At 38.1% G+C, this 19,644-nt stretch overlaps 2 protein-coding genes across 2 annotated transcripts; both read right to left on the bottom strand.

Moving 5' to 3' along the window:
- Positions 1-390: 390 nt before the first annotated feature.
- Positions 391-1,335, bottom strand: LOC120870366 (olfactory receptor 2B2-like). The gene has a single exon (XM_040250024.1). The coding sequence runs from the start codon at positions 1,333-1,335 to the stop codon at positions 391-393; it is 945 nt and encodes a 314-aa protein (XP_040105958.1).
- An 11,487-nt stretch (positions 1,336-12,822) lies between these two features.
- Positions 12,823-19,395, bottom strand: LOC120869746 (olfactory receptor 2G3-like). Its single transcript, XM_040249023.1, has 2 exons — positions 18,481-19,395; positions 12,823-12,888 (listed from the first exon to the last, which is right to left on the bottom strand). Exons 1-2 carry the CDS (start codon positions 19,393-19,395, stop codon positions 12,823-12,825), a joined length of 981 nt encoding a protein of 326 aa, XP_040104957.1.
- Between the last annotated feature and the right edge of the window lie 249 nt (positions 19,396-19,644).

Here is a 19,644-nt window from a genome sequence, read left to right as displayed (position 1 = left end):
GTTAACTCAGGATAGTAGTGGTGTTTTTAAAAACATGGGATCATTTCCAGTTTACTTGGGATTCACTTAGGAACAGTATATGCCAAATATACCTTTTAAAGCTTTCTAAATATCTTTTCTCTAGCTATTACACCAGGTTTTTCCACTGAAACTAAGTTAACTAGTCATAAGGGTTAGGAAAAAATTGATATGACTTGCTAAGATCTGATATTGCAAAAACATTCTCAAAAGTAGATAAAGGCTGTATGGAGATCATTAAGAGTTGATGGTTTTTTCTTTGTCCTGTTTCACCTGTGAACTTTATGACACTGTCCTCTCGTCACTTCCATGTCTGAAATCTTTGAAAGGCAGAAACAGTCATCCTTACTTCTCAGGTCTTCTCTTCAAAGATCATCTTGTCCTGACCCAAAATTCCTTAGTTAGTGCCCTTCTAAGGGCAGCTTTGACATCCTTGTTTCTCAGTGTATAGATAAATGGATTGAGGGTGGGTGTGACAATTCCATAGAAGAGAGCCATGATCTTCCCTCTGTCCCGTGAATAGCTAGAGGGAGGCTGGACATACATACTGATGGCTGTAAAGTAGAAGAGAGAGACCACCAGCAAATGTGAAGCACAGGTATTAAAGGCCTTCCAGCGACTTTCAGCAGAGTGGATTCTCATTACTGCCCGGGCAATGAACACATAAGTGCCCAGGATGAGGGAGAGGGGCACCAGAAGTAGCAAAGCCCCTAGCACATTGAGCTCAGCCTCATTCACATGGGTATCTGTACAAGCTAGTTTCAGAAGAGCAGGAACTTCACAGAAGAAATGGTCCATCACCCTCTGTCCACATCTTGGGGTCAACACGGTGAGAGTGGACTGAACAAGGGAGTTAGCAAAGCCACTAATCCAGGTCCCAGTGGCCATGTGGATACAGCGTCTCTGGTTCATGATGATTGGGTAGTGAAGGGGCTTGCAAATAGCAGCATAACGGTCAAAGGCCATGATGGCTAGAAGTATGCATTCCGTAGAACCCAAGGCCAAGAAAATATAGAGCTGGGCAACACAACCACCATAGCTAATGGTCTTTTCTGGTCCCCGAAGATTGACTAGCATCTGTGGGACAGTACTGGTAGTATAGCAGAGATCCAGAAGGGATAGATTAGAGACAAAAAAGTACATGGGACTGTCCAGCTGGGGATCCAGGCGAGAAACTAGGATAATAGAGATATTTCCAAACAGGGCAAAGATGTAAGTCACCAGAAAGATTACAAAGAGTGGTGTTTCCAGCCAGGATCGATCAGAAAATCCCAATAAGATAAAATCATCTAGTGAGCTCTGATTACTGACCTGCATATTGGCACTGATGGGAGAAATTCCAGCTGAGACCTCTAAATACCCACTTCTCTAAGGATGGGAATCAATGATAAAAGGGAGCCACTGGAAACTAAAAACCAGAGATGCTAAGATGAAACTCTCATTTCTGCTTTAATCTGCATCTATGTTCCAATTATGATGAAATATCAAGCCAACAATTATCAGTATAATGTTGAAAGATTATTAAGAAAAGAATAAGAAGAACCAGCAAAATAAGTGGAAAATTTTCCTTATGTGATGAATGTCTTCTGGTTAGTTATCATTCCTTTGGATTTTGTTGTCTTCTCTTCTAAAAAGTTTCAATAGAACTACCATCAACCATACTTGTCATGAATATTTAACAGAAACAACAGAGTATAGATGAAAACAGATTGCAAGAAGGCAGAGTTTCCCAAATATAGGTTGAGTAAAGGACAGCATGAAAAAGGCAGGTGGATTAGCAGTCCAGGGGGAGCCAAGGCATTTTAGTATCTTCATCTTCCTCAAACTGATCCTAGTCAGAAAAATCACAGGAACTGGAGCACGTCATAGATTTTGCACAGTGAAAATATGGAGTATCAGGACTCCTTTTACCGATTCCAAGCATTAGTGCTGATCCTATTAAGAAAATTTGAAAGTAGGAGGAAGAAACAAAAAATTCGAACAAGATAACATACACACAAAACAATCATGCATTTGAAACTTGCTTGCTCTGAAATGCTACTCAACAGATACCTAAATAAATTTGATCAATTTCTAACCTGAGTGAAAACACCAAAAAGAGTTTCAAATACTTGACTCCTTTAAGTAAATTTCTCTTATTTTTATATACAAATTTCTAACTCCTCAAGATAATTATGAGCACATTAAACATTTCCCCCTCTCCCTTCCTTCTTTATTTTGTTTTCTTACTTACTAACTATAATATTTCTACCATTTGAGGTGCCTCTATCTCGCTCTTCCCCCATCGAAATCACACGATTCCTTTATTATAAATTCCTGAAGGAAACTCTAGTGATTAATTTTTTATTCTCTAAAATCTCTTTAGGTTTGATTCACTGGTTTTGGCAAATTTTGCATTTTAAGTTACTTTATAAAGACATTTTCCTTCTTCCTTCAGATCCCAGTGATTCCTTTTACCAGATGCGTGATTTTAGAAATGTCATTTAATCTTTTTTTACTTCAATCTTCTTTTCTCTAAAATGAGCATAATTATATGCATCTCATAGGACTAAGTGATTTAATGTAAACTCAGTTATTTTCATATGCTAATAATTCAATAACTATGATTTCTTTCCAAAATTATGAATTCCCTAAAATATTGGACTTTCCTTATTTTTGTGCATCTATAAACAGTGTAGAATGGTATTTGTAACAGATAATAAATACCGACAGATAATAAATATGTGACTACTAGGAAAATAGCCCTGGAACCTCTGATTCCTTATTTTTCTGATTCTCTTAATTGGCCTTACATTATAATCTTCTTGTGCCCTTAACATGGTAGAATTATTGGATTTAGTTGGTCAGGTCAGGTTTTTTTTTCACATTGGTGTCATTGAGCTGTGGAATTAGACAGTGTATGTAGGGGGGTGAGTGACAGTGAGAAATCATAGGGAGAAGTGCTTGCTTCATAGCCCAAAGCTCAGAATTGTTAATTCTAAAACAGAGCTTCTTACCCAACTGTCTCACACTTCTGATTTCTTTGCTCTGGTTATAAAATCACAATTTTGGGGGGATCCTAATTGTCTTCTTTGAATTACAATTGCCAATGTGTCATCCAAGTTGTCAGACTGGACCAACTATTCTTTAACATTGTCTCTTGCATCTATCCATTAAATTTATATCTACACAGAAAAGTTAAAGCAGACACAGCGAAAATAATTCAATGTTCCATGGCTTCTAGCTTTCAAAGTGGTCTCCTCACTTACAATGGCTCTCTCATCTTCAAAGCATCTTAACATGTTTGTAGAAAAGTCTTTCCTAAGTTCAAATTTGATCATGCATACACATCTAAACTCAAAATTCAGCAGTGAATTTCCACATTGTAGCACATTTTATTAAAATGCAGACTTACAGTCAATGTCTCCTATAATCATGGTTCAAATCATTCCATTTTATCCAAACTTTTTATTCTCTCACTGGCGTTTATGCTGATATGAGACACCGTTGTTGCTTTCCATCCTGTAAGGGCCATTTCAAGTACTAAAGTGTTCCAAATTATTCCCCACTCTCCTTTTTTTCTGTTCCTGACTTGGGAAGATCTCCTGGAGAAGGAAATGGCAATCCACTACAGTATTTCTTGCCTGAAAAATCCCGTGGACAGAGGAGCCTGGTGGGTCCATTGGATCACAAAGAGTTGGGCACAACTGAATGACTACGCACTACTTTCCTAATTCTCTAGAGCACTTTATTTGTAATTCTCTTTTGGTACACTCCATATTTTATAAAAATTATATATATATATGCAATTTGTTTTTGTTTCTGTACCTGTCCTATTTTCCTGACCAGATGGATTGTCTACTCTTAAAGAGTAAACATGTGATAGAGGTAAGAGTGTATGTTAAACATAATAAGCGTTTACTACATTTTAATTTCCTCTTGATGAAAGTGAAAGAGGAGAGTGAAAAAATTGGCTTAAAACTCAACATTCACAAAACGAAGATCATGGCATCTGGTCCCATCACTTCATGGGAAATAGATGGGGAAACAGTGTCAGACTTTATTTTGGGGGGCTCCAAAATCACTACAGATGGTGATTGCAGCCATGAAATTAAGACGCTTACTCCTTGGAAGAAAAGTTATGACCAACCTAGATAGTATATTCAAAAGCAGAGACATTACTTTGCCAACAAAGGTCAGTCTAGTCAAGGCTATGGTTTTTTCCAGTGGTCATGTACGGATGTGAGAGTTGGACTATAAAGAAAGCTGAGTGCTGAAGAATTGATGCTTATGAACCGTGGTGTTGGAGAAAACTATTGAGAGTCCCTTGGACTGCAAGGAGATCCAACTAGTCCATCCTAAAGGAGATCGGTCCTGGTTGTTCATTGGAAAGACTGATGTTGAAGCTGAAACTCCAATACTTTGGCCACCTCATGTGAAGAGCTGACTCATTTGAAAAGACCCTGATGCTGGGAAAGATTGAAGGCAGGAGGAGAAGGGGATGACAGACGATGAGATGGTTGGAAGGCATCAATGACTCGATGGACATGGGTTTGGGTAGACTCGGGGAGTTGGTGATGGACAGGAAGGCCTGGTGTGCTGTGATTCATGGGGTCACAAAGAGTTGGACATGACTGAGCAACTGAACTGAACTGAACTGAACTGAATTAACTTTAATTCAATTGAAACCAACAACTGTGAACCTCTTCCCTTTGTATTTCCTATATGTTAAATTATATTAGCACCCTTGAATTTATTATTTTTTTCTTTATGACCTCAATCCATTTCATTGCTATTTCATCACAACAGAACCAAGATACAGCTTTTTCATTTCATACCCCAAAACTAAAGCAGAGTTTAAATACACCCTGTTTTACCCTTAGAGCAAATATTTTAAGGCTTTTCTGCTCATTCCCAAAATAATGCAACTAATCAATCAATAAATACATTTATTTTACTTATCAAAATCCATGGATTTTGATTGCCACTTCGAACTCCATACTGCTTGCATGATAATTGGATCAAGAAAAAACTATAATGTTAAGGGAAATATAAGCAGTAGCTGAAATATTAGTAGGACTACTTACATGGTAAAATTATATAAAAATGTTTCTGGAAATTTTCAAGTGCCTGTGAACTTCTATGGAAAATCAAGTTGATCATCTTCTGAGACTCCCCCTTATAAATCCTATCCTTATATATAGAATAACACTCTTCATTTAAAACTGGTCTTATCCACTCTTTTCTTCTCCCATTTCTTATCATATGATAGTGGGACTTTAGAAATAGAATCTTGCAAATATGATTATGCTTGGCATTATATTTTATTTGCAAAGAGATGGCACAGATATCACTGCCAGTTATTAGAGAAACATAGGATCCTGATTCAACATTGAGAAACATTTTTATGTTTATACATAATGTCTGAACCAAATTTTGCCTCATCCATTTTGATCAAAGAAAAATCACTCACATGTTGCAGGGTTACTTTATAGAAGGATGCCCCTCAATGAGCACATGAGTATTTCCAATTAGAATCATAAAAGATACAATTATAGAATTCACCCTCTCTGAATTGCTTTCTTGCTACATAAAGACTCAGGATCTCATTTTGTAGTTACCTGCACTCAGACACTATTTTCAAATCTAAAGAAAGCTGAAAATTTTCTCCTACCTTTCACAGATTACTCCTATGCTATTTTCCCAGTCTTTATTATTTTCTCTTATATCCCTCTAAATGGATCCAGCATGCCTTTAAGTTTCTGAGATAAGCTTGGACTGTTATGAATAAAATCAAATCACATACTTACTCCAGGAAGAGTAAAAATTTTTAAAGGAAAATATGTAGCATGTTTTATTGGTTTTCAGAATACATGATAATATTGAAACATAGTGATAAAGTGTGATGATAAAATGATAGCGACAGATAAGTAAAGAGGGGGAAAAATGAAGAAAGAAAATAGGGAAAGAGGGAGTTTCCTGGTGGTCCAGTGGTTAAGACTCTGTGCTTCCACTGCAGGGGGTATGGGTTGGATCCCTGGTCAGGGACCTAAGATCTTTCATGCTATGTGGTAAGGGCAGAAAGAAAAAAAAAAAAAAAGAATCGATAGAATTATTTAGGAAAAAGAAAGAAAAATGGGAATGAGAGAGAAAAGATATACATAGACAGAAAGAGCGTACTGTTTTGTCCAACACATTGCAGATGATCAGTTAAATGTGTCTTCTGAATATGCAACAGGAGAGAGAAACAGAAAAAAAATAGAATGCAAAGATTACAGGGGTGAGTCCAAATCCAGTAGTTAATTTGCCTGGAAAGGGCTGTGGGGAGTTTTTGCCTTTCTGGTTGTGTATGAAAACTATGGGATTAGTAGAGCTTAATTTGTCTAAATAGAAAGTTAAAGGAAATGCTGATGAGCCCCCCAGAGGATGAGAAAATGGAGCTGGGAAGACAGAAGAATCTGTGCTTCTCCACAAATAGGACCTGCAAAGGAATGAAAGGGCAGCAAGAAAGAAGTATCTTAAAACATGGCTTAAGGAAACATTGGCCATTTTTATAGATGTTTGCATCCTGATATACTCTTTAACAACTTCAGAAGCATGATTCAAATATAATATGTTATGACAAAATAAAAACAATTCATTTCACCTCTAATTTATTTCAGATATCATCTGAGGATATTTGCTGTGATCTCAATGCCATGCTCTCTGCCTATTGGATTCCTTTGTTCTAAATTGTCATAGATTTAAACAATCTGATTTGTTTGAATAGTAGGACCTTCAGAGCTTAATTGCTATCTAGACAAAATCAATATCTTGCTGTTCACAAACTTTGCAATACAAAAAGCAGTTTTAATCTAGAGAAGTGATAAGAAAAAACACACCTAAAAATATTTAAATGAAAATATAAAGTCCCAAAGGTACCTAACACTAATAGTAAATTTATATTTTTCCATAGCTTTCCTCATAATAAAATAATGTATATCTAGGATTTAGAAACACCAAAATATATCAAATTTCCCATAAACATTTATGTAACCATATATATATATATATATACACACACATATATATTTGCTTTGGTACTCATATAGCAATCTTCCTCACATGTATGTTTGTTTTCTTATCATAATAACCTTCTAAAGTAAAAAAGTTTTTTTTAATGATAGATGAGAAGAAACTCGAACAGCAAGAAGTTACAGGACTTACCCAAGTATATAAACCTAGAAAATTCAGAAGCAAAAATTTGAATAAAATAAGATTTTGGATCCTAGGTCTGTACACTTTTCCTAATTTCATTGTTCTCCTCTCAAACAAAAACATATGCATCTGTGGAATCAACCTTTTAAAATTAAAAGAAAATCACTTAGCATTCTACTGCTGAATGGTCCCTTTACTCCATCTTATAAAGCAATCAATGACAGAGCAAGGTGACTTGATTTTTTACTATCCTTACCTCCCCAAATTCCTTCTGCACTTACTTGATGTTGAGTTGTAATTCATCAGTTGTTCAGTGCATGACAGAGTGGGGGAGTTATGGGAGACTGCCCTGTGGCTGAAACATAATACCGTAATACCCAGACTGGGTTTCTGTTTGCCTTTCTTCTCAGTTCACAGAGTTTCAGCCAGGCTTTCTCTGACCTACTGAAGGGTCAACTTTAAGAAGCTAACTCCAGTTTAAGGCTATCCATAGAATTCACAGATCCACAGGAAGCTCTCCCAGGAGTTGTCATGCTATTCATATCTTGGCTCACCCTTCCATTTAAACCTCTGAGATTCAGCATAATTAACATTTATACCACCAGCATGTCCAGGAGAAAAAACCAGAGGGACTAGAAGGTGAGACAACCGCAAAGACAACCAGGAAAATGTTTCTAATGATACACAAACATTGGGCATAGCAGTATGGAGAGTCATCTAAGAGGAAACCAAATCAATTCCAATAAGATTTAGTGGTTGTTGATATTATATATTAATAATTATATTAATACATATTGATAATTACATTAAGATAGAGTATATGGTATATAGACATTATATATAATTTTATATATTATAGATTAATTTATATATTATATTAATACAGTAATGTATGTCAATATATTAATAACTATATTAATAATATGCAATATTAAATAGGTAAAATGATACTTTACATATGCTTACTATTCTGAGAAAAATAGGACAACTAGGTATAGTTGCAAAAGTAATCTTTCTAAATTATGATTCTTTTCATGTTTCACCACCATAGTGGCTCCTCATTCTCACTCTATATTTGTATTTATTATAAAAGCTATTTAATAAACATAAAATGTATATTTATTTGGTAGTCATAGTCACTGTATAAATTAGGGGTATACATTTTGATAATTTAGGTTTGAAAGTGAAGTCACTCAGTCGTGTTCAACTCTTTGTGACCCTGTGGACTGTAGGCCACCAGACCAGGCTCCAGTGTCCATGGGATTTCCCAGGCAAGAATATTGGAGTGGGTTGCTATTTTCTTCTCCAAAATTTAGCTTTAGCTAATGATAATTCTAAAACTCAGAAAAAATAAAGTAACTTGCCCAAAATATACAGCCAGGTAGAATCAGAATCTGTTCAGTTGGCCATTCATATCCAACCCTTTGTGACCCCGTGGGCTGCAGCACACCAGGCTTCCTTGTCCATCAGCAACTCCTGGAGCTTGCTCAAACTCATGTCCATCAAGCCAGTAATGCCATCCAACTATCCCATCTGCTGTCGTCTCCTTCTCCTGCCTTCAATCTTTCCCAACATCTGGATCATTTCCAATGAGTCATTTCTTTGCATCAGGTGGCCAAAGTCTTGGAGATTCAGCTTCAGCATTAGTCCTTTCAATGAATATTCAGGACTAATTTCCTTTAGGATTGACTGGTTTGATCTCCTTGAAGTCCAAGGGACTCAACCAGGAATAAAACTAGTGCTTCTAAATTCTATCTAGGTTTTCTTCCTCCAAGTTACTGAGCAATACTAATCCAGACTCCCCAGTTCGAATGCCAAAATTAAAATTGAACATGTTTTTATCCAATGTCTCTGCTGTATTAGCCTTCCTTTTTTTCTTTCACAATACATATGTAGTAGGAAAAGTAATGGACATATAGCTGCTGTGATTGTTTATAAATATTAAATCTGTAATTTTGGACAAACAACTCCAAAAGCCAGACTTTGTACTTCTTTATCATAAAAATTTTGGTTATTCAACTCCTGACTAACTTGGCTTCAGATTATGATATGAAATTAATTTTTTGAGAGGAATTTCTATTAGGCTTCAGAAATAAACCCAAATGTGCATGAAGGTTTATTTTACAATAAAGGTAGAACTTTATATTATTATAATTGCATGTCATCAAGACAATTTTTTAATAGAATGTGATTGTGCCAACTGATTAAAATCTTTTTAAAAAGGTCATAAATTCCTACCTTCAAATTAACTCCAAAACAATAAAACCTTTAAGTGTAGAAACATGATAATAGCATACAAAAGATCTACAATCACTCAAAAAATCACTAAAACTCAGGGCTTAAAATGATTGAAGCATCTGTTACATAAAAATTTCTGTAAAGACAAATAAGATACACAAAATGAAACAAAAAATGTGATAAACTTCCAAAAATATTTGTGAAGCATCTTCTCTGTCCATGGAATTCTCCAGGCAAGAATACTGGAGTGCATAGCCATTGCCTTCTCCAGGGAATCTTCCCAACCCAGGGATGAATTCAGGTCTCCCACACTGCAAGCAGATTCTTTACTGTCTAAGCCACCAGGGAAGTCCCATGTGAAAGACTAAAAAAGGCTAAACTCAACATATACATGTCAATTATTAAACAAAAAAATCAGTATGGAAAAAAATGATCCAACTGAAACAAGAGCAAAGGTACAGGACATAGGCTTTTGCTGGACTTTCAAATATATGATAAAGTGATTTATTCTTATACATACAAAAATGCAAATTATATTAAATGGGTAATAATTTTTGCTTATCAAATTGCAAACAGCAAAATACTTTATATCATGTTGAAAAGCCATTTTGCTTTAGCTTTTTTTTTTTAAGAGTATTTTAAGACTATATGTGAAAAGTGAAGTTGCTCAGTCATGTCTAACTCTTTGCGACCCCATGGACTGTAGCCCACCAGGTTCCTCGGTCCATGGGATTTCCCAGGCAAGAATACTGGAGTGGGTTGCCATTTCCTTCTCCAGGGGATTTTCCTGGCCCAGGGATCGAACCCAGGTCTCCAGCATTTTGGGCAGACACTTTACCGTCTGAGCCACCAGGGAATCCCTTAAGACTATATACTATGTGCAAAAATGTACATCTACTGACACAGCATTTCCATTTCCAGAATTCACCCAGACAGATATTCTCACATAGGCATGCAGAGACGGATGTACAAAGACCTTTACTGCAGCACTGTTTGCATTAGCAAAAGGCTACAAACATCATAAGTGACTACCAGCCCTGGAGTTGTTAAATATGTCTTTACAAAGTAACATTATGTATTTATTAAAATTAACGAGGCAAGTCTATGGCTACAGAATTAGAATGGTCTCTAAGGTATATATATTTGAGAAGAAAAGTTACAAGAGGGTACTAATAACACAAGATGCTATTTATTTATCTATCAGCATACATGTATAAATAAATGTATGTATAAAAACACACTTGCACATACCCTAAGTGTGCTAGTTTGTATACAGAAGATATCAGGAAGAGCAGAGTGCATTCATGGAGTTAGGAGTGAAGGAGAAGTTTATTTGTCCCATGAATAGTCTTACTATGTGTATTTTTTGTCTTCAAGAAATACAGGTTTTTCACATTTTATAAACTTTTAACAATAATAAAGATAAAACAACTCTACACAACTATGGTGTCCTTCATGGGAGGTTTCCTGAGGGATATAAAGAGGATATGTTGACAGGTGTGAAAAAAATGTGCTTAAAGCCTGCAATGCAGGAGACCTGGGTTCGATCCCTGGATCAGGAAGATGTCCTGGAAAAGGAAATGGCAATCCCCTCCAGTATTCTTGTCTGGAGAATCCCGTGGACAGAGGAGCCTGGTGGGCTTCAGTCCATAAGGTTGCAAAGAGTTGGACACAACTGAGTGACTAACACTTTCACTTACTTTCAAAGCTTGAAATAAACCAACATCTTACCTTAACCAAATTCCCCTTATATGCATCTCTTTATTTTTCATAAGACTTGACTTTTTATTCAATGATTTCTCAAAGATATATGTAAATAATATGAAGTCAAATATTTCTACAGAGTTAAAAAATATAAACAGCAGCAGCTAGTATTCCATATCCTCTCAACCTCCATTTTCTGTTATGACAAGAAAGTACATTCAGCTCTTCTAGATTTTTTATCTGGCAGTTTCTTGAATATTTCAAATTATTTCAACATTTTCAAACATAGTCACTCATTGCTTAAGAGTGCTAGATACCACTCCATGCACTTAGAATGCGTCAGCAAGTAACAAAGATTGTTGTCTCTTTGAAGTTAAAATTTAAGGGGAAGGAGGAAGATTATAACAAATAAGCCTAATAAATTATGCTGTAGAGTATTTCAGAAGAGGAAAAGTGCTCTGGGTGAAAGAAACCATAGAGTAGGAAGAGAAGCATCCGGTGGATGAGATGGACAGATGGTAGAATTAAACGGAGCCATCAGGAGAGCTCTCCTTGAGAAGGTGAGATTTAAACACTTGAAGGATTGGAAGAAGTGAGCCAAGCAGGTATAAAGCTTCCCAGCCAGAGAATGGCAAAGGCCTTACCTGCTGTGTTTTAATAACAACATGGAGGCCAACAGGCTGAGCTGAGTCAGGAGGGAGTTGGGAGACGAGGTCAGGAGATGCCACTGTAAGAATCTGGGCTTTTCCTGTGTTTAGACATTTAGGGCTTTAAAAAGAGAAATAAGAAGATGAATGATTGACCTTGAATTTAAGAATATCTGCTGTGCCTAGAATTCCCTGGAAGCATGGAAGTGATTACAAAAACAGACACTAAGACAGTAATCTAGCTGAGAGATGATGGAGACTCGGAGCAGGGTCTTAGCAAGAGAAGTGGTGAAATTCTGGATATCTTTGAAATTGGAGATAATAGGATTTCCTGAGGCATTGGATGTTGGCTGCTGTGTTTTATTTCTGCCTCCCAATCTTTTAAAAGCAGTCAGATGTCATACTTTTCTCTATAAATCACCTACTGTCTTCCACTGCTAGTGGTAATGAACCCACCTGCCAATGCAGAAGATTAAAAGAGAGACTCAAGTTTGATCCCTGGGTCAGGATGAGTCCTGGGGGAGAATCAGGCATCCCACTCCAGTATTCTTATCTGGAGAATTCCCACAGACAGAGGAGCCTGGTGGGCTACAGTCCATGGTGTCTCAAAGAGCTGGACATGACTGAAGTGTCTGAGCACACAAGCACCTACTTTCCATCTCCCTAATGTTTATAGATCTCTTCTCTGCTCATAGTTTGGCTCCAGTTTGATTTGTTCTTACAGATTCATACAATTTTTCATTTAATACAATTTTTATGGTTTTTAGAAAGGAGTGGGAGTAAATATTTTTGCTAAATTTACTATGTTTAATCAGAACCATTTTTCAAAAAATCTATTTTGATAGCTGGTTATGAGGATAAAATAATAGAAAATATATGTTAAGCTTGGGAAAATGTACCTTAACTTTTTATTCAGCAAAGATTTATACAATTATAAAATATAAGGTGCCATATTATTTTTATTCTTGATGTATATCATTGGAAGCCAATGATGTGATTTTCATCCTTCAAAGATTATGCCCTCTAAGCCTTACCAGATTCAGGATATTCTTTCCTGGAAGGCAACTTTCTTGATTCCATGTATATTTGCAGTTTTATCTCTTCCTTCAAAGTACTACATAGTAAACAGTGAAAATGACAGTTGCTCAGTCATGTCTGACTCTTTGCAACCCCATGGACTGTAGCCCATCAGGCTCCCCCATCTATGGTATTTCCCAGGCAAGAATACTGGAGTGGGTTGCCATTTCCTTCTCCAGGGGATCTTTCCAACACAGGGATTGAACCGGGTCTCTTGCATTGTGGACAGATTCTTTACCATCTGAGTTACCAGGGAACCTCATGAATCCCCTATAAAATAAATTTCATGATTTATGAAGCAATTATAATAGATCTATCCTTTAGTATGAATTTCTTAAACACATAGATATTCGATATACTTGCCCTTTTGTTTTATTTTGCATCTATCATGATCTTCAATTGATTTTAATCATTTCATAAATAATGAAATATATTTTATAGGAGTCGGACATGACTGAGCGATCTCACTTTCACTTTTTACTTTCATGCATTGGAGAAGGAAATGGCAACCCGCCGGGGTCCAGCCCCCGCAGGATCCAGGGAAACCCGAAGGAGAAACGGCGTCGGCGATTGATTGAGAGAGGGAGAGACATAGACAAGAATGTTGTAGATAAGAAACTAGAGGAGAGAAGAAAAGAGGCTGGAGTTCCTTGGTTTATACAGAAAATCAATAAAGTCTCAAGACAAGAGACTTGCACCGTCTACGTGAGGCCACAGGTGCCCTCCTGGTCTCCCGAGGGAGTGAAGGCGCAGGGCGCCTTCCCGTTCAGGTCTTAGAAACCCAGGCAAATAAGTAGACATGGCAGATCTCTGTACTCCAGATGGGAACTAGCCAGAAAGAGAGAGTAAGAGGAGGAAAATGACTGACACAAGATCAAGCTGCTTTGATGAGCGAGATCCATAGCTTTATTTTTAAACGGTACTTATATACCTTTTTTGTACATAGAGAAAATGAAAGATGCAAGGTCATACAGAGTCAGCCCAACATTCCAGCAGTATTGCTCTTATCGAAACCATGATTTTTCTGCATACCTTTTTCACAAAAGATGTTGTGTACAGTATCTTTGGCCTTGGAGGCCTGTGAACATTTTATGACCCTCTTTTGATAAAGGCTGCTCAACCAAAAAACTTGTTTTCCCTCAAAGTGTTTTTTCTTTATATTTCTAATCTATGTCAGCCTCAGAAAATGCCAAACAGAGTTACATTTTTCACAGAGCAAAGGTGCAATGAGTTACAAGAAAGAACCAATTAGCTCAGAAGTTTGATATGGTTAAATTCAAGGCTACACTTGTTTTTCTAGCATTCTCACTATGTTAACTAATGCATTCCCAGGTGCACAGTGGATAAGAGATATGGGAACTTAGCAACAAGCATTGGCCCAATAATGAAATCCTACATCAGCACTAGCACTACTCTAATAACTTTTAACTCTTTCAAAGACTCTATATTTTAGGCTTTCCATGCCTCTCACAGTTGGGAGGCTGTAAATAATCACATGCGTAGCTATAAGGGTCTGGATATATCTGCCGAGCAAGCTAGAATGCTAACAGAGGGGGTTTGATTTGAAATATTCCTCTCATGTCCAGGAGACGTATTAGCTATAGCCCTAAGTTGATTTTTCTCCAGAGAAAAGTGGTCAGGGTTAGCCCCCTGTTAATGTCAGAGGAGTTGGTGAAAGTCATGAAACAGTAAAACAGACAGATTCTGGTTTTGGGGTAGATGCTTGAGAAAGCCTAGGGAGCCCCTTGAGTTCTGAAGCCTTGCTTAACAGTTCTCTTCCACATGACTTTGTCATGGGTGAGATCTCCCATGGCGGCTCCCGGCAGCAACCCACTCCAGTGTTCTTGCCTGGAGAATCCCAGGGATGGGAGAGCCCGGTGGGCTGCCATCTCTGGGGTCGCACAGAGTCGGACACGACTGATGTGACGCAGCAGCAGCAGCAGCAGCAGCAGCAGCAGCAGTATTATATATTATTCCTCAATAATTCTAGGATATTCTAATTCCTCACAGTGATAAAAATACAATGGTGCATAAGTTATTACTGATTGAGTAAATTAGGGATAAACTTACATGTTGATTTATGACTCGGTTTGTCAATTCTTACGTTTTCATCTTAAGGAGAGTTCTTAAACAGTAGAGATCACAGGTTCATTTTCTTTAGTATAAATTTCTTATTGATTTAGGTTTAATGTGAGAAATTAAGTAACTGTGAAAATTAAAAAGGTTAACTGTGAGGATAATAGGGAGAAAGAGACAGTTTATAGTTATAAAAACTAAGAGAAAATATATGGACAATTATACAGGTGATTAATGGATCCTGCTGGTACAGCTTTTCAGGAGAACCTTGCCAATAAAGACTTCATCTGTTACTATTACAGTAGATGAATTCAGTCTGGAGGTTGGGAGGTGAACTATAAGCAAATATGAAGTGGACTAGGAATAGAGATATCTTTGTTCAGAGTTTACATGAGGAACACATTTTCCCCTCGGCTCTGGCAATGGAAAACCACCAAAATCAAAGCAAGACTTAGATACTATAATTGATTCACAATTATTAGATCACAGTGGTCATGTATAGATGTGAGAGTTGGACTGTGAAGAAAGCTGAGCACCGAAGAATTGATGCTTTTGAACTGTGGTGTTGGAGAAGACTCTTGAGAGTCCCTTGGATTGCAAGGGGATCCAACCAGTCCATTCTAAAGGAGATCAGCCCTGGGTGTTCTGGAATGATGCTAAAGCTGAAACTCCAGTACTTTGGCCACGCCATGTGAAGAGTTGACTCATTGGAAAAGACTGATGCTGGGAGGGATTGGGGGCAGGAGGAGAAGGGGAGGACAGAGGATGAGATGGCTGGATGGCATCACTGACTCGATGGACGTGAGTTTGAGTGAACTCCGGGAGTTGGTGATGGACAGCAAGGCCTGGCATGCTGCAATTCATGGGGTCACAAAGAGTCAGACATGACTGAGCGACTGAACTAAACTGAGACTAATTGCTATTGGTTTGTCTATGAAAAAAAAAAAAAAGCATGTTTGAATGAAACAACTTACCAACATATTTGATTAGATGTCAAAAGCAGAACTCATTTGATTTTCATAACTGAAACTAGTAGAGTTGTGAGTTGCAACAACCCACAAAATTTATGCCTGGAAAACATATATTTACTATCAAGGTCACTCAGTCTGACACCATGCTTATCACCAAGATCAACAAAGTTTATTAATGATAACTAACATTGACCAAATTCTTACTATATGCCTTCTAAGGCTGTCCTCAGTTTAGAAATGGAGAAAATGAGGGTTAGAAATGCTTAGTGATTTACATGGAGTTATGCAGCTGGGAAATAAATGATGGAGACAGGACATAGAGTCTGATCTCTGAGTTCAAATATTCTTTACTACCACATTCCTATACTTGTTCTTTCGGAAATAACAGCTTAGGTTCTGTTGTCACCATTGAAAGCAAATGTGTCACACTTTTTGAGTGGAGAAAATAAACATGTTTTTTCCATATTATGAAGACAAAAAAAATGGACTAACTTATTTTTGCCACATTTTCAGGTGACTATTTTTCATCTTCTTTCCTTCTCTCTCTCTTTCTTTCTTTAGAATTCTGTTTTATTTGGCAGATTTTCTGAGGACTTCAGGTCTGGGAAGCAGTCTCTCAGAACAGCTCTCCTCAGGTGATTATTTTTCCATCCAGATATAAATGAGTAACTGTTAGGTAGTTAGAATAGGGAAAAGGAGTCCAAAATGGTGGTGGCTAAAAGACAAGGAAGGGAAAAGCCCTCGAAGATAGAACAAAGGAAGGTCCGAGGACTGGAGTGAAGACTTCAGGTAAAATAGCACTCCCGGCTAAGCCCAATTTGCATAGGGCAGGCCCAGGGGGAAGAAAAAAACATATAAAAGAGGAGCCAAAGGGCTCTCTCTCTCTCTCCCGCGCTCTGGGGCCCTCTTCTCTTTGAGTCTTTGGATCTACGTGCCCTCACACCTCGAAGATGGATTTTCCAGCTATCTCCTAAATAAAATAGAGCTGTAACACTCTATAACACTGATTTGTCTAAGAGCTATAACATGGTCCATTCGAGACCTGAGAGCTATAACAGGGTCTGTCCAAGACCCGAGAACTGTGACATGCTGAGGGGGCTTTAATGTCCATCACTCCAAATCTTTGTTGTTATGAGACAAAAACCAAGGAGAATACACTCGCCTGACAGTAACTAATTATTGACTATGTAAATTGAACATAACTGTAAGCAGTAAGCATAGATAAACTAAAATAGAGGGAATATTATGATAAAAAAATCAGAAGATTGAAAAGATGTTAATTGCTATTTATTGATCACCTTTTGCATATGCTTTACTTATTGTTTTGTGCTGGTCTCAGCCTATGGGTAAACAGTGTTGTGGCTGGATTAGCCCTTTGTGGTTCTTATTCTGATTGCAAGATGTCCTCAACAATAACCACTGAGAAACTTGAAAAAAGAACAAGGTTCATTACTAACAAGTTCAAGAGTATACATGGCAAGTCTGGTCTTGGATAGAGAGAGAGCAGGTCTAGGGTTCTGCTTTCAATGAGGCTGAAGGTGGCCTTGGGTTTCTGGGTTCCCTCTTCATTGGTGAAAACATAAGAGAGGGAAGTAAAAGAGCAGGAAGTGAAAAACAAGTGGCCCAAATTGTCAGTTACCCCAAATCAACCAAGATCTCTGAAACAAAAGAGTCTAAGAGTATGGGATTTGGGGCAGCCTGGCTCTTTATCTATTCATGTGATTAGCAATGGTTCTTTTTAAGAACATTTGAAGTGGATGCCTTCATAATCATAGTTTAAGTCAGGCACTTGCATTACAAAATGAACAAAGAAAAGCCTCTTAAACTTACACTACATTGCCTTTTGGATCTTTTAATAAACATAGTAATGATGTTTCATTCATTTTTTACTCCTAAGTAAATATGATACAAAAAAGCTTTAATAAAACTTGCACAAGCTCAGAAAGGAAGTTGTGGAGTTAAAATCCACACATTTAGAGTCTATTCTCTGCACTGGACACCACACAGCAAATGAAAGCTCTTTATTGTGATAAATGGGAAATTACTTTTTAGACAGAGTTTTTTCCAGGAATTGTTAGAATACTGTTGGGAAGGGATATAGTGTAGAAGCAGCCAGGGAAATGGTTGTTAAGCACCTCATAAAAATGGAAAGAAATGAAAGACTAAAAGGGGGAAAGGAAGGAAGCAACAAAAAGGAGGGAAGGGAAGGCAAGGGGTAATACAGGAGAGAACAATTGGAAAAATAGAATGAACAGTGGGAAAAGGGAAGGAAGATTGAAGAAAAGCAGGAAGGGAGGGCAAGAAACAGAAATTACATGAATAATGGACAATTAAAGGGTGTGGGGAGACAGAGGCTTCAAAGGGTCCAAAAGAAGCCTGGGAAAGAGGTTGCGAGGACAGATGATTCTGAGGCCGAGTACCAGACTGTGATGACTGTGTGTGTTCCTTATAGGTTAGTGTTTCTTTAAAGAAAGAATGTACAAGATGACTTTCAGCTTCACTTTGCCATCAAAAAATTGACTTCTTCGTGCTCAGCTTCATTTTTTTTATGAGCCTAGGTCTCTGGCTCTGTGAAAAAGTCTTCCCAGTGCTCCTTTCACATCTTTATTCCTCAGTGTGTAGATGAGAGGATTGAGGGCTGGAGTCACTACTGTGTAGAAGAGGGAGATGAATTTCCCATATGTATGGGTATAAGAACTGTTGGGCTGGATGTAAACAGCTGTAATGGTCCCATAGAAGAGGGATACTACCATCAAGTGGGATCCACATGTCCCCAGGGCTTTGCGCCAGGCCTGGACTGACTTGATCCTAATAATTGCCTTGACTATATGTCCATAGGACATCAATATCAGTGCTAAGGGCAAGAGGAGCAAGACCAATGAAGCAATGAATAGCTGGACCTCATTGGCGTGGATGTCCACACATGCAAGTTTAATCATTGAGGGTACCTCACAGAAGAAATGATGGAGCCACCGGTGTCCACAGCGAGGCAGCCAGAGGGTGACAGTGCTCTGGGTGAGAGTGTTTCCTACTCCACTCAGCCACGCAACCCCTGCCAGAGCCTGGCACAGCCGTGGGTTCATTACAGCTGCGTATTGGAGAGGTTTGCACACCGCAGCATAGCGATCAAAAGCCATTACTGCCAATAAAATGCACTCAGTGGAGCCCAGAGCCAGAGAGACGTAGAGCTGGACAGCGCAGCCCAGGGCTGTTATGGTTTTGGCTGGTCCTCTTAAGTTCCACAGCAGCTGGGGGACAATACTGGTAGTAAAGCAGATATCAACTAGGGAGAGGTGAGTAAGGAAAAAGTACATGGGTGTTCTGAGTTTAGAGTCTGTAGAGGAGATCAGAATAATGACTGTATTTCCCACCAGAGTCAGGAGATACGATACCAAAACAACCACAAAGAGTATCTTTTCTAGGTTGGGCTGATCAGAGAAGCCCACCAGGACAAAGTCTTCTTTGACACTGCTGCTGTTAATGCCCATCACCCTGTTCACAAAAAGAAGGAAAACATTGTAAGAATTTAGAGAAAGGATAATGTGTTGGCCTCTGATCACAATGTGGTGGTGATGGTGGTTTGGTTGCTAAGTTGTGTCTGCCTCTTGCAACTGCATGGACTGTAAGCACGTCAGGCTCCTCTGTCCATGGGATTCTCCAGGCAAGAATACTGGAGTGGGTTGCCATTTCCTCCTTCCTGACCCAGGGATCTAACCTGCACCTCCTACATTGCAGGC

Source organism: Oryx dammah, unplaced genomic scaffold, assembly GCF_014754425.2.
Source record: "Oryx dammah isolate SB20612 unplaced genomic scaffold, SCBI_Odam_1.1 HiC_scaffold_11, whole genome shotgun sequence".
In the NCBI taxonomy this organism is placed as follows: domain Eukaryota; kingdom Metazoa; phylum Chordata; class Mammalia; order Artiodactyla; family Bovidae; genus Oryx; species Oryx dammah.
This window is presented reverse-complemented; position numbering and strand designations above follow the sequence as displayed.